Source organism: Anguilla rostrata, chromosome 3, assembly GCF_018555375.3.
Source record: "Anguilla rostrata isolate EN2019 chromosome 3, ASM1855537v3, whole genome shotgun sequence".
NCBI lineage: Eukaryota > Metazoa > Chordata > Actinopteri > Anguilliformes > Anguillidae > Anguilla > Anguilla rostrata.
This window is the reverse complement of record NC_057935.1, coordinates 6306849-6326603: the sequence shown is the minus strand read 5'-3', so window position 1 is coordinate 6326603 and position 19755 is coordinate 6306849. Positions and strand designations below refer to the sequence as shown.

The 19755-nt window shown below is 46.1% G+C and overlaps 1 protein-coding gene across 1 annotated transcript in view; it reads right to left on the bottom strand.

Annotated features, from left to right (window-relative positions):
- Nucleotides 1-19755, bottom strand: part of LOC135249999 (alpha-actinin-3) — a 31009-nt gene that overhangs the window by 4260 nt on the left and 6994 nt on the right. Inside the window, exons 2-15 of the mRNA XM_064325760.1 lie at nt 7854-7968; nt 7363-7482; nt 6831-6917; nt 6579-6666; nt 6040-6118; nt 4231-4312; nt 3764-3849; nt 3278-3370; nt 2614-2844; nt 2355-2502; nt 1876-2026; nt 1279-1387; nt 704-844; nt 40-222 (exon numbers count right to left, since the gene is read on the bottom strand). Coding sequence (XP_064181830.1) covers nt 40-222; nt 704-844; nt 1279-1387; nt 1876-2026; nt 2355-2502; nt 2614-2844; nt 3278-3370; nt 3764-3849; nt 4231-4312; nt 6040-6118; nt 6579-6666; nt 6831-6917; nt 7363-7482; nt 7854-7968 — 1713 coding nt within the window. The remainder of the gene's footprint in view (nt 1-39; nt 223-703; nt 845-1278; nt 1388-1875; nt 2027-2354; nt 2503-2613; nt 2845-3277; nt 3371-3763; nt 3850-4230; nt 4313-6039; nt 6119-6578; nt 6667-6830; nt 6918-7362; nt 7483-7853; nt 7969-19755) is intronic.

Below are 19755 nucleotides of genomic sequence, written 5' to 3'. Positions count from 1 at the left end.
TCGGATTGGATCGGCTCGGATCGGCTCTGCCGCGCTCACCGCATCCCACTTGTTGCTGATGTCCTGGGGGGAGAGGTTGGTGTAGGGGTTGATCCCGGACAGCTTGATGCCGTAGGTCTGGGCGATCTTGGTGATCTCGTTCTGGATGCCCATGGTGGCCATGCGCTCCTTGTCCGCCTCGGGCAGGGTGGCCTTGAACTGGTCGTGGGCTGTGATCAGGCTCTGCGAAGGAGCAGCAGAGGGGAATCATGGGAAATCCCTAAAACTACAACTCCCAGGGGGAGCGCAACACGTTGGCGGCGGCTGATCTTGAGTCTCCCTCCCACCCCCTATTGTGAAGTGCTTTCAGATCATGAAAACCACAATACAAATGAAACTGTATACTTGGAGTAGGAGAGAAGGGAATGGAAGATGTGAGCAGAGGAGGGGAGAGGAGGATCATGGGAGAATTAAAGTATTGTGAGATGTGGAGGGAGAGGACAACAAAAGTAAATGAGGGGAAAAGGGGGAGGGGGTGGAAGAAAGTACCCATTCCTTCACTTCACTTTTCCATGGTAAAATTCCACAAAAATAGGGAGTCGTTCTACTCAAGACCTCATTACTGGAGCTCCATCGATTTTCTTTCTCAGTCTGCTGTGATTGGTGGAGTAATGTCACAAGAGAGGGCGCCTGACCTGGAAGTAAAAACGAGCCAGCTCTGTACCTGGATTTCCTCAATGCTGTGGACAATGAACATGTCCTGCAGATCCTCCATGGCTCCGTCCATCCAGTTGTTGAAGGGCGCCGCCCTCTTGGCGAACTCCAGGTACAGCTGGTCGATGGTCTCCCACAGTTTCTCCACACGCTGAAAGGCGTCACCACAGAACACAATGACACAAAGTCACTTTCCTGGAGGACTGCAGGTCAGTCTACTGCCAAGTTCAATAGTACACTGATGAAGTTGTAACGGTTGATGGTTGTTGAGAGCGTTTGCTCTAGAGGATTTGGGGGTTTTTGAGAGCCTCTGCTCTGGAGGATTTGAGGGCTGTTGAGAGCCTCTGCTCTAGAGGATTTGGGAGGTGTTGAGAGCATCTGCTCTAGAGGATTTGGGGGTTGTTGAGAGCCTCTGCTCTCGAGGATTTGGGGGTTGTTGAGAGCCTCTGCTCTAGAGGATTTGGGGGTTGTTGAGAGCCTCTGCTCTAGAGGATTTGGGGGTTGTTGAGAGCCTCTGCTCTAGAGGATTTGGGGGTTGTTGAGAGCCTCTGCTCTAGAGGATGCGGGGGTTCCTGCTGCACTCACCTCCAGTGCGTCCCTCCTCTTCTGGGTCAGGGTGCCCAGGTTGTCCCACTGGTCACAGATGCCCTGGCAGCGGGTGTTCACAGTGGCGGCATCATGGTAGTCCAGCTCACTGAGCAATGGAGAGAGGACCATCAGAACCACGCAGTGTAGTCCCCCATACCCTCCACCACTATCCATCTTTCTTTTCCTCTCCATCTTTCCTCTCCCTATCCTCTCTTCTTCCACCTTTCTACCCTTTCCTTCTGATCTTCCTCACCATCTCATCTTTCTACTCCAGTAGTTCCCAAACCAAGGAGATCTCTAGCTATTGAGTGAGGTGTGTGCCTTGCTAGGGTTGGAGTGAAAACCTGCCGGACGAGTAGATCAACAGGAACAGGGTTGGGAAGTACTCGTCCTCTATCTTTTCTCTCCTTCTTTCCTACATTCCTCCTCTCCTCTCTGCTCCCTCTCTCCCTCTTTCCCCTCTCTCTGCCCCTCTCCTCTCCGTCTCTCTCTCTCCCTCTCTTTCCCCTCTCCCCCTCTCTCTCCTCTCTCTCCCCCCTCTCTCCCCTCTCCCCCTCCTCTCTCCCCCCTCTCCCTCTCTCCCTCTCCTCTCACTTGAGCTCCTGTGCGATGGCGGCGATCTGCTCCACTCTGTCCTGGTGAGCGGCCAGGTCGCTCTCGAAGGCCTCGTGCTTCCTCATCAGGGCGCGGATCTCCATCAGGGAGGCCGACTCGTAGTCCTTCTGCGACAGCAGATCCTCCTTCCCTGGGGGGGGGAGGGAGGGGGCATATGGGACACTGATAGTCAGCCTGGGTAAAAACATCCGCTACATCACTGCTTCCCAAACTTTTTCTGTTACTGTCAAAGAATATGTAAATAAAATGTTGATAAACTGACATTTAAAGGTCACTTCACTACACAATTAAGAAATGTCTCTGTTTTCTCTGTTACCACATTCTAGTTACAGTGTTTTTTCCCCTTTTTCCACACTCCCCTTCCCTTCCTCCCGCCCTCCCTCTCTGTCCATCTCTCCCCCCTCCACCCTCCCTCCCTCCCTCCCTCCCTCCCTCTCCCCTCTTCCCCCCCCCCGTACCAGCGGTCCAGGCCTCGTGCAGCTTGCACTTCTGCTTGAACTTCTCGGCCAGGTGATCCAGCCTCTCCAGGCGACGGATCTCAGTCAGGAGCCACTCCTCGTAGCCCTTCTCCACCTGCTCCAGACCTTTCCAGGCGTTGGCGATGTCCTGGAGGAGCGCGAAGGTTTGAGGGGGGTGAGGGGGCACGTGCGCACGGGTCACACACAAACGACGGGTGCCTTTGTGGCGGAGGGCTCAGGCGGGCGGGGGGGAACGTACCGACACCATCTTGCCCTCGGAGGGCATGAAGGCGGGCCTGTTGCTCAGCCTCAGCTTGGTCTGCAGGGTGTTGAAGTTGATCTCCAGCTGGCACTTCTCCTGCACGCGGGGCGGCTTGTGGATCCGGCGGTAGTCGCGGAAGTCCTCCAGCTTCTGCTGCATGGCGCGCATGGTCTGCTCGGCCACGCGGTTCTCCAGCCAGGGGATGGTGCGCCGGATCCACTCCAGAAGCTGCAGACAGGCAGGGGGGAAGGGACACAGGTAAGGCCACAGGTATATGGGGACACAGGTAAGGCCACAGGTATGAAGGGGCACAGGTAAGGCCACAGGTATAAAGGGGCACAGGTAGTATAGAGCTACAAGTGCACAGGTAAGGCCACAGGTATATGGGGACACAGGTAAGGCCACAGGTATAAAGGGGCACAGGTAGTATAGAGCTACAGGTGCACAGGCGAGGCCACAGGTATATGGGGACACAGGTAAGGCCACAGGTATAAAGGGGCACAGGTAGTATAGAGCTACAGGTGCACAGGCGAGGCCACAGGTATATGGGGACACAGGTAAGGCCACAGGTATAAAAGGGGCACAGGTAGTATAGAGCTACAGGTACACAGGCGAGGCCACAGGTATACACGTCTCGGTGTCGTGAGAAGCGGCGGCTCACCTCGCTGGCCAGCTTCTCGTACTCCTCCATCAGTCTCTCGTTCTCCTGGTTCACGGCCAGGACTTTGCAAATCCTGTTAGCAGCGGTCTCAGCCTGAGGGAGAGGCAGACGTTCATGAACAAGGAGTGGCCCTCAAACAGACACACTTACTATTTAACCCTCCAATGTGTATGATCATAAATGTGTGATAAGAATTCTTACCTGAACATTCTAATGCTAATGTACCAATTACTACTGAAAGCAATTGAGCTCTAGAACACCGACTATAAATTTTCAAAAAAACATTCCATAAAACCTACCATTCAAAGGGTTAGATAGCAATTCAAATAGAGAAAAAAAATAAACAAACTCTGAAGGATGTACATTAACTTCAGTTCTCCATCATTCCAATAATGACTTGGAATTTAAAAAAAAATAAAGATTCTGTAAAATCAATCAGTGTATACAGTCAGGACAGCACAAAAAACGTTGAGAGTCTGCTCCCACCTGCTCCGCCCCAGCGAAGGCGTGGTAGAAGCAGGACACGTAGGTCATGATGGCTTTCTCGTCGGGCTTCGGGGTGTTAACGATATCTGCCCAACGGAAAAAGCGTGGTTAGGGCAGGACGACCGGGGCACAGGCACAGTGACATCATAAAGGCATGGCTAGCACACACGGTGCTAGAACTAGCCGCCACCCTGTAGAACCTGAGCCATGGTAGTGGGCTAGTGCTAAATAACATGGACATCATTAAAAGACATATGCAGCGTTTTAGGTTGGTTAGGCTGAGATACGAGCCCCCTCTAGAGGTAAAGATAGGTATAGAGCAAAGCATCCAGATGGATGCCTGGTTTATAGCTATAAACCAGGTTACAGCATACTTCACTGTTCTGTTACCGTCTCAGAAGAGTTTCTTGTGCTCGAGTGAGACAGAAGGAGTGAAGAACGAATGCGGAGGCTTTTAAATGGCTCACCCTCAGCGTCCAACATCTTGGGGATGTCCAGGTACTTCTCGGCCACCTCGAACGCAGTGTTGAGGTTGCCGATGGGGTCGTCCTGCAGGGACAGGGTTGGGGAGAGGGGGGAGAGGGGTGAGAAATGGGGCAGGGGGCAGGGGGCAGGGTTCGAGGGGCGCAGAGGGGAAGAACCCGTCCCGGGAGACCGGTCAAAAGCCACGCCCCCGTTCCCATGGTTACACAGATGGGGACGAACATGTCACAGTTCAGTGACAACCACAATCCAGCCGCTTATGACGAAGGCAGTTATTGCATTAGAAAAAATAACAGAAAAAAAAAAAACATTTCCAACAACCAAACTGCAGAGGGTTACAGCAGTGATGCTCAGATCTGGTACTCGAGGCTAGTAGTACTGCTGGTTCTTCCCTTTTAATGAGGACAGATCCTACCTGGAACACCAGGTAAGCTAAATCTCTGGCCAATCAGTGGAATTAATGAACCATTTAACAATCAGGTATAAAAGAAAACCAGCAGTACTACTGGCATTGACGGCCAGATTTCAGTATCCCTGGTAACAGAATATAAAATGTACTCAGTAAGTAACATTTTTTTTGCTTTGCTTTAATATCATGCCAAACCCTTTCTGCTTGATCATATATTAATCGTATATGCTACATACAATCTATTTTTAAAGGGTTAGTGATTAATGTTAAGTTATTACTGGGGCGACTCAAACACTACAACATTATCTGAATGTTACGGCCACTTTAGATTCTGGGGAGCGAGAAAATAGTTTGTAGAGAAATTAAAACAAAATGGAATGCTCTGTCTGAATATACAGTTAAATGCAAACGTATTGGAGCAGTGACACAATCTTAACTGTAGCTCCCTTAAAATGGGGGGACTACGTGTAAAAATGTCTCATTCCTACACAGATCACTCGATATGGATGTAAAGGCCCTCTAAATAAAGCTGACAGTCTGCACTCTCACTTTAACCTCATACTATTTCAACCTCATTATTTCAAATCCAATGTGCTGGAGTACAGAGCCAAAACAAACAACAAAAGTTGTGTCACTGTCCCAATACTTTTGCATTTAACTGCACAAAAAAACACACACGCATGCACACACACACACACACAGTAAAAAGGAAAAAGTGAGTGAAGTTAATATAAAAACTGCCGCAGAAGAGACAGCGACTGCATCGCTGGGCCGCGGCGGACGCTGCAGGCGAAAGTCAAGCGTTCGTTAAATTACAGCGAGGAAACGAAGCAAGCGTGGGAGTCACTCAATAGGCAAGGCCCCTCCCTCCCTCCTCCCCCCCACAAAACCCGGGGGCCACATTCCAGGAACTGTAACACCAGCCGGCTCGTTATGACACGACTATCAAACTGAGCTAATGGCGGCTAACGCTAAAGGGCACGGATAACTCAGAACTGGACCTGAAATCCCAGCCCGGCCCTGGTTCCCCCCCCCCCCTCCTACTGATTGGCCAGACTGCATTCACACCCGTGGGTGGAAAGCCTGCACTTCTTGGACCTCGAGGATCGTGATTTGAACAGGAGTATAGGAAATTAGAAATCACAATGGCTAACCTGAAGGGAGGCATGACCAGCAGCCTTCATTCTCAAAATGAATTCTACTAGTACTACATTAATAATACTACTACTACTACTACTACTAATAATAATAATAATAATGAGAGGCTGGTTTCATTTAACAGGACCTGGGATGTTTCCTTGTGCTAGAGGGGGAGCTGGGCAGGTTGGGGATGGATGAGAAGGGGGGGAGAGCAGCGGGGGTTGGGGGGGTGGGGGGGGAGCACCTTTCGCAGTTTGGAGTAGTCAATGAGGTCAGGTCTGTGTCTGTGAATGAGGGCACACAGAGCCAGGCCATCCTTCCAACTAAGACACAGAGTGAGGGAAAGAGAGAGAGAGAGGGGGGAGAGGGAAGGATACACAGGGTTGAAGAGAGAGAGAATGAGAGAGGGAGGAGAGAATGAGAATGAGAGAAAATTGGGGATGAGGAGGGAAGAAACACAGAAAGACGACAGGAGAGAGAGGGATGGGGAGGAAGGGAGAGTGCGAGAGACAGCAAGAAAGAGAGAGAGAGACAGAAATGACACATAGGTTTACAGGAGGACAGGTGTTCATTGATACCACAGTGTGTGAAAATATTTACAAAAGGTGTGAGAAACATCGCAGAGAAGTCAGCCTGAAATTCAAAAAAGTGAAAAACAACCACAGTAGCCACAATAGTGCGCGTGACATCACACTGTGAACTGTCAAAATATTCAGAAGGACTGCACGGAGAACAGTGGGTGTAGTTACATATTACGACCAGAAGGGGGAGCCGAGTGCTCACCTGATGTGGAAGTTCTGAACATTAACATTCCTGTAGGGGGCAGTCTTCCTCTGACACCACAGCAACAAGCCCTCCTTGGCAGAAGTTTCTGTGAGCAAGGACGGAGAGGAAGAAAGGAAATCAAAACAACATTATGACTCCATTGCTAATTATGACTAGGTGATTCATGATCCGTGTGTGTGTGTGCGTATGTGTGTGCGCATGTGTGTGTGTGCTTGTGTGTGTGTGTGTGTATTATGGTCAGTCCCTCACCCTCCACGGATATGTCCTGGATGGCGAAACGCAGGATGATGGTCCAGATCATTCCCAGAGTCATTTTCACATTCCCGTCCACAATCTCTGCAGGAGGAAACAGACAGATGATCAGAATCACAGACATTCAGTCACAGGAGTACAATCACTGTCCGACAGACAGACAGACAGGGGGACAGACAGACAAACAGACAGGGGGACAGACAGACAAACAGACACGGGGACAGGCACCAGTCTCCTAGACAGGGCTGTCTCAGCACAGGGCTTACACGAGCCCAGATAGAACAGATGGGCCAGTAACCATGGAGATTCAAAGTGGGTGGACACTGATGCACAAGGAAAACTAAAACATTCAATCGCACAGACAAACTTGTCTGATCTTCAGGCAAAAAGACTGACATTTGGATGAACTGATGGAAGACAATGAACAAGAGAGGGACAGATGTTTAGATGACAGAACACACTAATAATAATAATAATAATAATCATGACGACAGAACACACACACACACACACACCACATGCGTCTTACCCTCTGCACCGATTGACACCAGCTTCACTCCCTTGCTGCAGATGAAGTCCAGGGCCTTGTTCACGTTGGCAATCTTGTGGAAGCGCATCTTACCCTTGTCTGGTTTGGGCAACCTCTCGCCTGTCCACATAAAGACAATAAGTAAATGTGCTCACACACACACACACACACACACATACACAAAACCTACAGAACATCGTGTTGGAATAAGATATGTATATTGAGTAAGACCTTGTGTAGTGTTGGAGTAAGATATGTGTATTAAGAGTAGGATCTTGTGCAGTGTTTGAGTAAGATGTTGTGTATTAAGAGTAATACCTTGTGTAGTGTCGGAGTAAAATAATCTGCAGTGAGTAGACTGTGTAAGTGTTAGAGTAAGATAATGTGCAGTGAGTAGACTTTGTGTAAGTGTTGGAGTAAGATAATGTGCAGTGAGTAAAGACTTTGTGTAGTGTTGGAGTAAGACCGACTCAGTGACAGCCTTTTCCCACCTGAAATCACCTCCAGCAGCAGCATGAGTTTGAGGCCATTCCTGAAGTCCTCCTCGATGTTCTCGATCTGCGTGCCAGCTTTCCGCAGGTGGGAGTTACACCAGGCTGTGAAGGTCTGGGGGACAGAGGGACACGCGGGTTAACGAGTCCGATCAAACTACTCGGTATCACCGCTCGGGAAAACGCATGAATCGCATTTAAAATCAATTCCCTGTTTAATGAGACTCTTGTATTTTCCTTCTGGATTTAAGCGTGTCAAGTGAAGAACAGAAGCCACTTGAAATTCTTGTATATTGTCCAACATAAATGTTTTTTTTATTTTTTTATTCAATTCAAGGAACACTATTTCTGGCAGTGATGACATAACATGCAAGAAAGACTGGATATTTTCCATGTATATTCGTATTATACCTCTCATGTTTAATTGCAAATTTAATTAAATTTAAATGTGCAGTCCTGGGTAGAACACCTGTCTTGTAAAAGTAGGGTATACAGCACTGTGCTCCTGGAGGGAGTGTGTATACACTGTGTATTGCATATTAATCAGATGACAATCAATTCTCTTGACTTGCCATTTACAGTCAGCCACCCGTTTACAGTCAATTTGCCTCCAATTTACAAGCAGCTGCAAACAGAAACAGAAAATATTCTTGGCAAGTTTATTTCTTCATTTGTTTGACCATTCTTTAACAAGGCAAATTAATTGAGGAAAGAGTTCCATTTGCAGTAATGGCCTGGCCAAGAGGCTCGACAGCAGTACACGGACAGTACCCGGACAACACAATGGCAGGGCTAGAAGCTAGTAAATGTATGATTCAGGCAGAGACTATGCCTTAACAAAGCACTTCAGTACTAGCAAGTACTGGCACATACTGTCTCAACCCAAAGAGTTACAGCACAAGGGCCTGGAAGCAATAGCTGTGAAGCTTTACTCCAGTGCGGATATCATCAGGATATCATCAGGAGAGGGTTTCTGCAGTGTACACAGTGCAAAGCACTGTGGGTAAACAGAGAGGAGCAGGAAGATTTAGACTGAGTGCGTGGGAGGACCTGTGTGTGTGTGTGTGTGTGTGTGTAAGGACCTGTGTGTGTGCGCATCTGTGTATATGTGTGGAGTGTGTGTGTGTTGGAGGACCTGTGTGTGTGCATGTGTATGTGTGCAGTGTGTGTGTGTGTGCGCGCACATGTGTTTGTACACGTGTGCACATAGCATATGTCTGTGCACATTTGTGTAATTGCATTCTGCAGTGAAACACAATGAGCAGATCAGAGAGGCAGGGAGACGAGAGATGGGGAAGAGAGAGAGAGAGAGAGAGAGAGAGACGCAGGTAGGGGAAGAAGAAAGGGAGCCGTACAGAGGGAACCGGTGGGAGAAATGTGCAGCCGGATCAAAGCAATAACTGAGAGGAGTAGGAGTACGCTTCCCTGTGCAAGGAGGACTACTGTGTGTGTGTGTGTGTGTGTGTGTTTTGTTATGTTATGTGTGTATGTGTGTGTTATGTTATGTGGTGTTGTGTGATGTTATAAGTGTGATATGTGTGTTGTAGTGTGTATGTGTGTTATATTGTGTAGTTGAGTGTTGTATAAAGTGTGTGTGTTGTGTGTGTGTGTGTATGTAATAGTGTGTGTATATTGTGTGTATAGTGTGTGTATAAGTGTGTGTTTGTGTGTATATGTGTGTGTGTATGTATATAAGTGCGTGTATATGTGTGTGTACACGTGTGTATAAGTGTGTGTATATGTGTGTGTTGTGTGTATGTACATAAGTGTGTGTATTTGTGTGGTGTGTATGTGTGTGTATATGTGTATATATGTGTATATAAGTGTGTGTATAAGTGTGTGTATGTGTGTGTATAAGTGTGTGTATGTGTGTGTATGTGTGTGTATAAGTGTGTGTATATGTGTGTATAAGTGTGTGTATGTGTGTGTATATGTGTGTATAAGTGTGTTTATATGTGTGTATGTGTGTGTATGTGTGTGTATATGTGTATAAGTGTTTGTATGTGTGTGTATATGTGTGTGTATGTGTGTGTACAAGTGTGTGTATATGTGTGTATAAGTGTGTGTATGTGTGTGTATATAAGTGTGTGTATTGTGTATATGTGTGTATAAGTGTGTATAGTGTGTGTATATGTGTATATAAGTGTGTGTATTTGTGTATATGTGTGTATAAGTGTGTGTATTTGTGTATATGTGTGTATAAGTGTGTGTATGTGTGTGTATATGTGTGTGTATGTGTGTGTGAGCAGGCAGAGGAATGCTCAGGCTCTCAGTAATTTGATGTAAGCGTGGAAGAGGAGCCTGCAGTGCAGCAGGTGTCCCCTCCGCTGATCACCCCTCTGCCACGCATGCCCAAATTTAGACAGGGTCCCGGCACACAGATGGGAGAAGGCTGCATGGGGTTGGCGGGGGTCGAGACGGGAAGGGGGGCGGAGGGGGGGGGAGGCTGAAGGAGGCTAAATCGGGTAGCCATGGGATACCGGCAAGAAGCTGAGGAAGCAGGATTCCTGAGGAAGACCGTCAGAGAAAGACGGAGAGAAGGGCAGAAAGAGAGCGAGAAAGAGGGAGAGGGACAGGGAGAAGGACAGGAAGAGAGTGAGAGAGAGCAAAAGAGAGAGAGAGAAAGACCCCTGACAAAATTCATATTATTGATTCTCAGCTACACAGTCCTTACATATTGAGAAAGTCCTGCAGGAACTGGCATAAGCCTTGCAAACTGTATAACGCTGCAGGTGAATTGTAAATTGTGTCATATATGGTATTGTGGTCAAAGTTATACAGCTTACATCTGCCATTGGCAACTGCCATGAAATATGTGACGTGGTATGCCATGGTCTCCCATTTCGTTTAATAGCAAAGCCTGTGCTCATTTGCATTTGAAATGAGAAATTAAGCCAAGTGCTTGCATAAATTAATCATACAACTCAAAGAAAAAATTAGTGAAATGAAATTGAGCCCAATTTAAATCAGCCCTTATTTGAACAACATTTATATACACGCACACGCACACACACACACACACATGCAAGCACACACACACGCACACACAGCATTAAAAGTAAATTTGTGGGATTAATCTAATTTTATTTTTTTTTCTAAAGTGGGCAATACAGCACAATGGTGAAGCATTTATGACCAGAAAATCCTCACAAAATGCAGAGACCAGTTAGTCCCCACAACGCATGAACTCCGCCGGGATTAAGTCACAGTAGAGATTCGGGGTCTTTCGTCAGACGCGAAAGTAATTATGAATCATCTGAATGTGACAGCGTGTTGTGACAGCGCTGGTACAAGCTGATTCGGGCCGACGGGGCCCGGCCTTTGTTGATGTAGGGAGCCCTTTGGAGGAACCCCAGCGGCTTATGGTAACCCCTCCACCTGTCAGTGGGGTCCCATCTGGGCCGTCTCTCATCTGGGGGGGGGGGGCCCTCCCCCGGTTTTTAGAGTGAGGTCATCGCAGCCTCAGAGCGAACGCCTGTCACAATTCACCGGGAACAGGGGGGGCTACTTTTGCCGCCTGCTGGAACCCAGGAACAGCTGCTCCAGCCCTCAGCCAGAGAGAGAGAAGGGGAGAGAGAGAGAAAGAGGGAGAGAGAGAGAGAGAGAGAGAGAGAGAGAGAGAGAGAGAGAGAGAGAGAGAGAGAGAGAGCGAAGGACAGAGAGACAGAGAGCAAGAGAGGGGGGTCTCTGAGGTCTTTGGGGGAGAGATGCGTGCTCTTCCCACACAGAGAGTAGGCGCCTGTTATTTAGAGCTGTGGCATGTAGATGGCAGTGTTGAGCAGGAGGAGTCAGAAAGGAAGGAAGTCCGTACATATTACAGAAATGTTACCCTGCTTATTAGCATAGATCTACAAAAAAAAAAACAAGCAAACAAATCACAGTCCTCGAGGGCTGAGAATTGCTCCACCCTCCCTTTACCTGGGAGTCAGGTGTAAAGACAATCTGGCCAATCAGTAACACTAACCAGGAGAAAAGAAAACCAGGGATGGATTTGGATTCGAGAGTTTCCATAGTTTAGTGAATAGGAAATTGACCTCCTACCAAATCACCAATAAGTTTACAGTACAATAATTCAGCTTTTTGAATAGTCTCTTAGTTTGTTTTTTTTTTTTTTGGTAAATATGCTCAATCCATACAAAGTGTGTAATAATAATTATTCCTTATTATATAATGATTTCAAGAACTTATCTAAAAGTAAGCTGAAATTGTAAATTCCTTGGGGAAAAATAAGCTTTAGAAATGAACTCCAAAGAAAATCTGTTGACCTTGATTGCCCTGACTAACAGGTGGACATATACACACCAAAGTGTGAACAAACAACTGTTACAATGGATAAGACTGACACAGTTGCCTTGCAAATTGGAAAAATGCTGAACTTAAAAAATAAAAAATGTGTTCATAATATAACTACCCTAGTTACTCTTTATGAACAATATGTGCCTGCCAAAGGAGAACCATGTAATACCATTTTTAGACGTGTCGGCCATTTTGCAGAGAATTATCAGAAATATCAAACAACGGATAATCTGACTGGTAGACCGTTGGCCAATTTTAAAAATCATAAAAAACCCTCAGTGAGACGCCGCCATGGGTCTTAAATCTGACCTAGTGTCATTTTTACCTCCTCTGCCAAGTCAGATGGGGCGACATAGCTCAGGAGGTAAGACCGATTGCCTGGCAGTCGGAGAATTGCCAGTTCAAACCCCGCCCTGGGTGTGTCGAAGTGTCCTTGAGCAAGACACCTAACCCCTAACTGCTCTGGCGAATGAGAGGCATCAATTGTAAAGCGCTGTGGATAAAAGCGTTATATAAATGCAGTCCATTTACCATTTTACCATTTCATCAGTACAGTGTAAACACGTGAATCAGAAGTGACCAGATGGCAGTTTGTAAGGCCTCTTCAGTGCGAGACTACGTGAGGTCACGTCATAAATTCCACTCTGAACACTGTGCCCCCGGTGTTTATGGTGTGGGACCTTAACACCCCAGAGCTCATCGGTCCATAAAGCACTGAAAACCCCTCCAATACTGCAGTTCGCCCATTCTTCAGCTGAACGCTATAAATATATAGTCACAATAACAATAACAATAATACAATAGCTATTGTATTTTTTATAGTTTTTTTTATTATTGTCGTTATTGTTATCAATTGCTATTGTGTTATTATTATTAATATTATCGTTAATAATCCAGTGCCCATGCAGTTTTAAGCACAATAACCCCCATTACTCACACTCACACACACACACACATACACAAACATACGCACGCTGCCCAGTCTCCGTGCAGGGGATTATCACCTCCCAGAAGCATCCGCTGTACTAATAAAGCACACTGCCCCGCATTAATAATGCATTCAGTCTTAACAAAGCATCCCGCGCGGTATAAATAGCTCCTCCAGCTGGAGAGGGACGGCCGCATTCCCCCACCTGTTGGGCGGTAATAACTGGGTATGCGCAGCCTGCAGACGAGCACACAACGACAGGGCAACAGCCTTCCCTGATAAAGTCCACAACATTGCGGCCATCACTGCGCTAATGCTTTAATGCTAATGACAAACTGCTAGCAATGCACAAGCCCCTCCCCTCCACTGCTCTGATTGGACAGTGCTCACGCCTATATGTCTATAGTTGTGCTGAATATAGATAAGGTGTATTCATGTTTGGTGGGGGATCAGGGGTCAGGGGGTTATTTTAATTAAACTAAAATAAACTAAAATATAACATTTTAGAGTTGTAGATTATTCGTTTTTTTTAATTTACAATAAGAATAAATGCTTTCTAGCTTTTGAACATCATTTGTCCCAAAGGATGACAGGTTAATTTATTTACCTGTCATATCACAAGATAGTTGTATGCACACCACAAGTACAATATTTTAGAAATGTTCTTGCTCAGGAAATGCGCACACCCCTCTAGATGTCCAAAGGGGTGGAAATCTAGGTTTGGAGTTATAAATGGACTAGGGTAACCCCAGTACTGCTGAGGTTGTACCCGCATATAGCCTGGCTACGTCCTTTAGTCATCTGACTTTTCGCCACAAAAATGTTCGCTGGGCCAGCATGATTTGACAAAAATCCAGTTTGTTCTTCACTAGATCAATTAAACCTAGTAGATAATAGACATAGTTTCACTATAACTATAAATGGCCAACATCATAATCAAAGTCACATGACAATTCCATGACGATATTTAGGTCAGCACATTCAACATACAAGTCATTACTTTAATGTTACAATAAAAAATAAATTTCATTAACTGCCAGTGGAGTTAATGTTTAACTGGAATGTTGAATAGAAAACAAGCAAATATAAAATAATACCAGCCCTGATAAAAATGGAGAGCTCCCTTTGTGAAAAACCACTGCATGCTGATTTAAACCCACATTGCCCTATCACACGGTATGTGATCTATGAATAGATAACCTCCACTCCAAGTGAGCTGGCCAAAGCTTAGAGGAAGCAGGGCCAAAGCCATTGGCCATGGTTGACTTAAGCAGTCCTACCATGACAAACGTTCTGCACCCTTCAGAAGGCTGCTCAAATCGAAATATAGCACATTCTCCCAAAAGACATCTCTGAATCATGGGGGACAAAAAACATTTTTAAGAAGTCGAGAAATAAACCAACAGGTGACAAATGAAGCTTTTGCATTCCAACGGTCCAAAGAGCGATGGAGAGAAACTCCCGTTTGATTGAGGAGCAACATGGTGCAAACTCTACAACATGAGTCCTGCTCTCACCTAAAACAAGCACAAGCTGTCGGCTCTTAATCCATAAAGAACATACACTTCAACAGCGGGGCAATGCTGGCAGAAGTCAGCTCAGCTGCACAGTGGAAACTGAAACCACCCAGATCCCTTCACCAGAAGCACAAGAAGAAGAACTGTGTCTTTGGGGTCCATATTTAGATGAAGCGGTCCTAAATAAAAAAAATAGAACAGTATCACAGACCGCCGCATACACGCTCCACACTCAGGAAATTAATGCAGCTGAAGGGGTAGATAGCAAGACCATCACTGGGCAGAAATTACAACTAAGAACTAACAACCGCCTTTGTTTCCTATGTTCTTGTCTCATTCCTCATTCAGAAAGTGACAGCTGGAGAAATAAGCTCAGGAACAGTGTCTGGTGATGCCCAGGACACAAAGGCAACCAAGTTTCTGTCCCTTAGTCCAGATGGCACATGCATGGCCTTTGTAAGTGGAAAAACTTTCAATGCACCTATAACTGTGAACAGGATCACAGGATTTATTAGTTATCTGCTTTCAGGCTTTTCCTTGAAAGACCAAAGCTAGCCTTAAAAAAAACGCTATTTAATATTATAGTATTACAATTTGCACTGTTAAACCTTGCAGATGTGTCGTCTTAACTGATCTCACTAGTGTCAGTTGAGTATTTGTTCTTTCATACGGTCTTGCAGCCATGGTTTAAACTATCAGTCATACATGTAGTGACATAGCCTTGTGTATTTGGTGTTGCTCGTTTTAGCACTGCTGATTCAAGGCTATATTTCCATTTAGACAGACAGATACACACACACACACACACACACACACGGAAAAGGCCAATGTGTCTCCATAACTGTTACAGCAATGCAGAAACTTGGTTAAAGTGATCCGGTTGTGTAGCAGAACAGAATCTTTACCCAATTTGTTCTTTAAACACAGTATATCATTTCAGTAATAAAACAGAGTGTGATAGTGCCCAGCTGAATTAAACGCATTATCATTTTACGAAGAGAACACCACATGTCCCAAGGTGACTTAAAATAAAATCTGCGGACTGATCTTCTGAAGCAACTGAGGAATTTTAGGTCATTAATGCTTATATGCGAGGAACAGGAAATTCAACCTTTCCCCTAGTTACAGTCCCTTGGCTGTACAATGAGATTTATATTCATGGGAAATGTGGTCGGGGAGCGTCAGGGAACACGCTGCCGTATGAATGTTCAAATTCAACACACAAATAATAAGGCAGAAAGCTGTGAATGTGGAGGTCCCCTGTTGGGTTTTCTCTACCCTCAGTGCTCACAGTCCCTTCACTCGTCTGCTCGTTTGAATCGTTTAAATCCAGGACTTCCTGAAGAGGTCGGTAACTGCCCGGGGCGAGTGATTGGGTTCACAGCAGAATGGCCCCTGTGTGGGGCTCACAGCCAATCAGAGGGCCTCACTTTAAAGGCTCAAGCAGGGAGGCTATCTGAGGAGCTGAAGATGCTAATATATATTTATTTATTCATCTAATATTTCAACAAGAAACACCTGCGTTTAAAAAAAAAAAGATCTTTCGTTTCAGATTGATGGCGGTCACATGAAAAAAAAAAAAAAAACTGGGGTGAAGAAATATTGATTAAGATATTATATTTCATTTGCATTCAGAGAAACAAGCTTGTAAAACATGTGTTAAGAAACTCCAAAGGACGTTTTCCGTGCCCTTGAAATGAATGGTGTGTCCTTCGGATTTGTATTTTTGCACTCAAGGGCTGCATTCAAGATTGCTGCTTAAATAAACAAGCCAATATGGTTCTTGAGGTATTATTATTAAGTATTTTAAAGAAAGCACCAAACCACGCAGCCCAAAGACATGGAGGTGGAGTGCTGTGAGATTTTTCGGTGCCTTTGGAAGGTACTGAGCCCTGAAAGGACACGAGAGGAGGGCGAACGGGCACCCGTTAATGTGCTTCGTCCCCGTGATTAACGGGTTTTGGGGGGGGGGGGGGGGGAACCGGTCAGAAAAGAGAGAGAGAGAGAGAGAGAGAGAGAGAGAGATGTGAGGATTTACGACGGTGCACCTGCCTCGTTCTGAGCGCAGGGGGGTCTGGTTTCAGGCTCCGAGGCAGGGAGGCCACCCCACTGGTTTTCGGTCCCGCCTGACAGTCACCTACCGAGCCTCTGACCCCTGTCACATTCGTTCACACTAAATGCACTCTCCCTATAGGTCCGTGTGAGTCAAGTGGTCGCCTCGGGACCAATTAGGAGGCTCCGTCGCGCGCAACCTCACCTGGTGTGCTCATTTCGAACTGCTCCCAATAACCGACAGCAATTTCAGATTCAGGTCTCGACCAATCACAGCCCATGTCACTGCTAGGCACTGTAACACTGTACCCACCACCCAATTGTAATCACTTTCACTCACAGACACAGCAGGACTTTAACCAATCAATTTCTGTCAGAGCCAGACATCTCAGCACATCGTCCAGTCACAGCTGCCATTAGTCAATGTGACAGTATCACAATACACTACAGCTGCTGCTGTACATTGTCTGTTTGTATACTTATTCACTCCAGTACCTTGCTTAAATTTACCATGCCATAGGAATATGTACAAATATTTTAACCATTTTTTAGTAGTGTAGCCAACTGCTCCTGAGGCTGCCTAACTGCTCCACTAAAGGTCAATTACTTTTTAGTGCAGTGGTTAGCGTAGCTACCTCTCCCCCAAGAGACCCGAGTTTAAGCCTTGGTAGATGACTGCCATTACAGTAATAATCTCTGAAATTATGAGATTAAAGTAGATTCCTCATTTGCTTTAGCAAGATCAAGCATTCTGTTTAACGTGACCATACATCAAAATCTTTTCAACACAGAAAGTGTACTCCCCGATACCACACTAACACATAAACAGCGTGCCTTTCATATATGAATTATGGGAATTCTTGTTCTTTTCACATAAGCAAATAAATGTACACGGTACGCATATTATAGAAAGCAAATCAAGCACATTTTCCACCATCTTACTACTGCAACCATGTTTACTTTGATGGGCCATTTCTTAATATGACCTAAATTGCACTAGGGCAGTGCCATGTCAGTGCTGGCACTCTAATAGGCTGACACCTATATTACGTAAAGAAAAGATAAAAGACTACGAGTGATTATGTGGCAGGTTACATGTATTAAAATAACAGGATATGCGTCTTCTATATGAATAAATTCCCCACCCATATTTAACTGCCAGCTTCCTTGTGCACGGATACGGGAGTGCTGACTCAATCCTGGGACTCCTGAACTATGGAAAGAAACAAATAATTTATGGGTAATTACATGGCAGGTTAGGTGTGTTCGCCTAACAGGATATGTTGCTTCTATATAGAGAGAAATTCTCAGCCTATATTTAACTCCCAACTTCCTTTTACACAGATGGTCATGTGACTCCTACGATCACTGGCATACACTTCAGCCAAGGATGAAACCTTTTTTTTTTCTCCACCAGAAGAGCAGTAAAACGCTTCATTGTGTTGTCCTGATCTCACCTAAAACAAGCACAAGCTGTCGGTTCTTATTCCATAAGGAACATATACTTCAACAACGAGGCAATGCTGGCAGAAGTTCAACTGAGCTCCATGGTGGAAACCCAAACCACCAGATCCCTTCACCAGAAGCACAAGAAGAAGAACTGCGTCTTTGATGTCCATATTTAGACGAAACGGTCCTTTTTTTAGACGGCTAGAAGATAGAACGCCGCTCCGCACCCAGGAAATAAATGCAACTGGTCAGAAATTATGCATTACACGTTAAAAACTGCATTCATTTCCTGTGCTGTCATCTCGTGTTCCCCCGAGTTCTTTATTCAAAAAGTGAAAGCTACAGAAATAAGCTCAGGAACAGCGCCTGCTGATCCCTGGGCTCATGGGTGGTGACAATTGGTCCAGATGGGACATGCTTGGCCTTTGTAAGTGCTAATACAATGCACCTGTCAATGTGTACAACAGCAACAACTAACTTAAAAAATACTTCAAATCTCAGAGGGGGAGAGAGAGAGAGAGCAGAGAGTGAGAGTGAGAGAAATTACACAGACAGTTTTACACAGCTAGTCATGTGACTCCTACGATAACTGGCATACGCTATAGCCAAGGATGGAACCTTTTTTCATTAGGACAGCCGTTTTTTTTCTGTGTGCGTGCATGCGTGTGTGTGTGTGTGTGTGTGTGTGTGCGTTGGGGTCACGGTTAGGTTTAGGTTAAGCCATGCTACTTTTATTGGACTCCATATCACCATGTACACACGTCAATCCGGGACACACCTTCAAACCGAAACCGTGAATTAAAGCCTCAATGAAAAACCTGACGGTTGTGTGCACCTCTCTGTCTGTCTGGTCGTATTTTTAGCAGGTCACCCTTCCTCAAAGTTTATATTTGCTGCGCAGCGGCGGGGAGACGGGCGACGTGACCTTTTAAGACGCGCCGTGCGGGCGTGCCTTCGGTGAGTGAGCGAGCGCTGGGTGACTGGGCCAAGCAGGGCCGTACCGTACAGGGCCGCCCCCCACCCCCCCCCCCCCGCCCCGTCTGCTGAGGCCGGCCCGTTTAGCTTCTCCCCAACACACTCTCTCCTTAGGTCCTGAGACTTAAGGGTGTCCTAATTCAGCTCCACTGAAATACCTGCATGACCTCACCTCTTACACACCCCCCCTCCTCCCCCCATGCAACCACCCCCTTCCCCCCAATATGCACCATCCTGTTCACCCCCCCCCCCCCCCCTTTCCTGCAGGCAGTCTGTGCTGCTGCTCTCCCCAAGCAGTTTATAGAAGCTGCCCTAGATGGACACGGTTGCTGAAATAGCAACAGTTATTTGATCCAGCTCCTGCAGAACCCCCCCCCCCCCCCCATAAACTACCCCCTCCTGTCTTTTTCTCACTGTGTGACCATCTCTCCCCTTAAGTCCTGTTCTCTTAATTCAGGGGTGTGCTACATCAGCAGAAATCACTCATTTAAATTGTTAGGTATTTACTAAACCTGTCGCCTGTCTCTCTCTTAAGTGTGCGTCATGTAAAAAAAAAGAAGAAAAAAAAAACGGGTAAGGTGCTGCTCTATTTCTACTATGGGCAGCTTCTCACCCTAACTAATCAATCATTTCCACAGTCTGTAAATCTGTAAATCTATGATATGTACAGACATTGACACTGAGT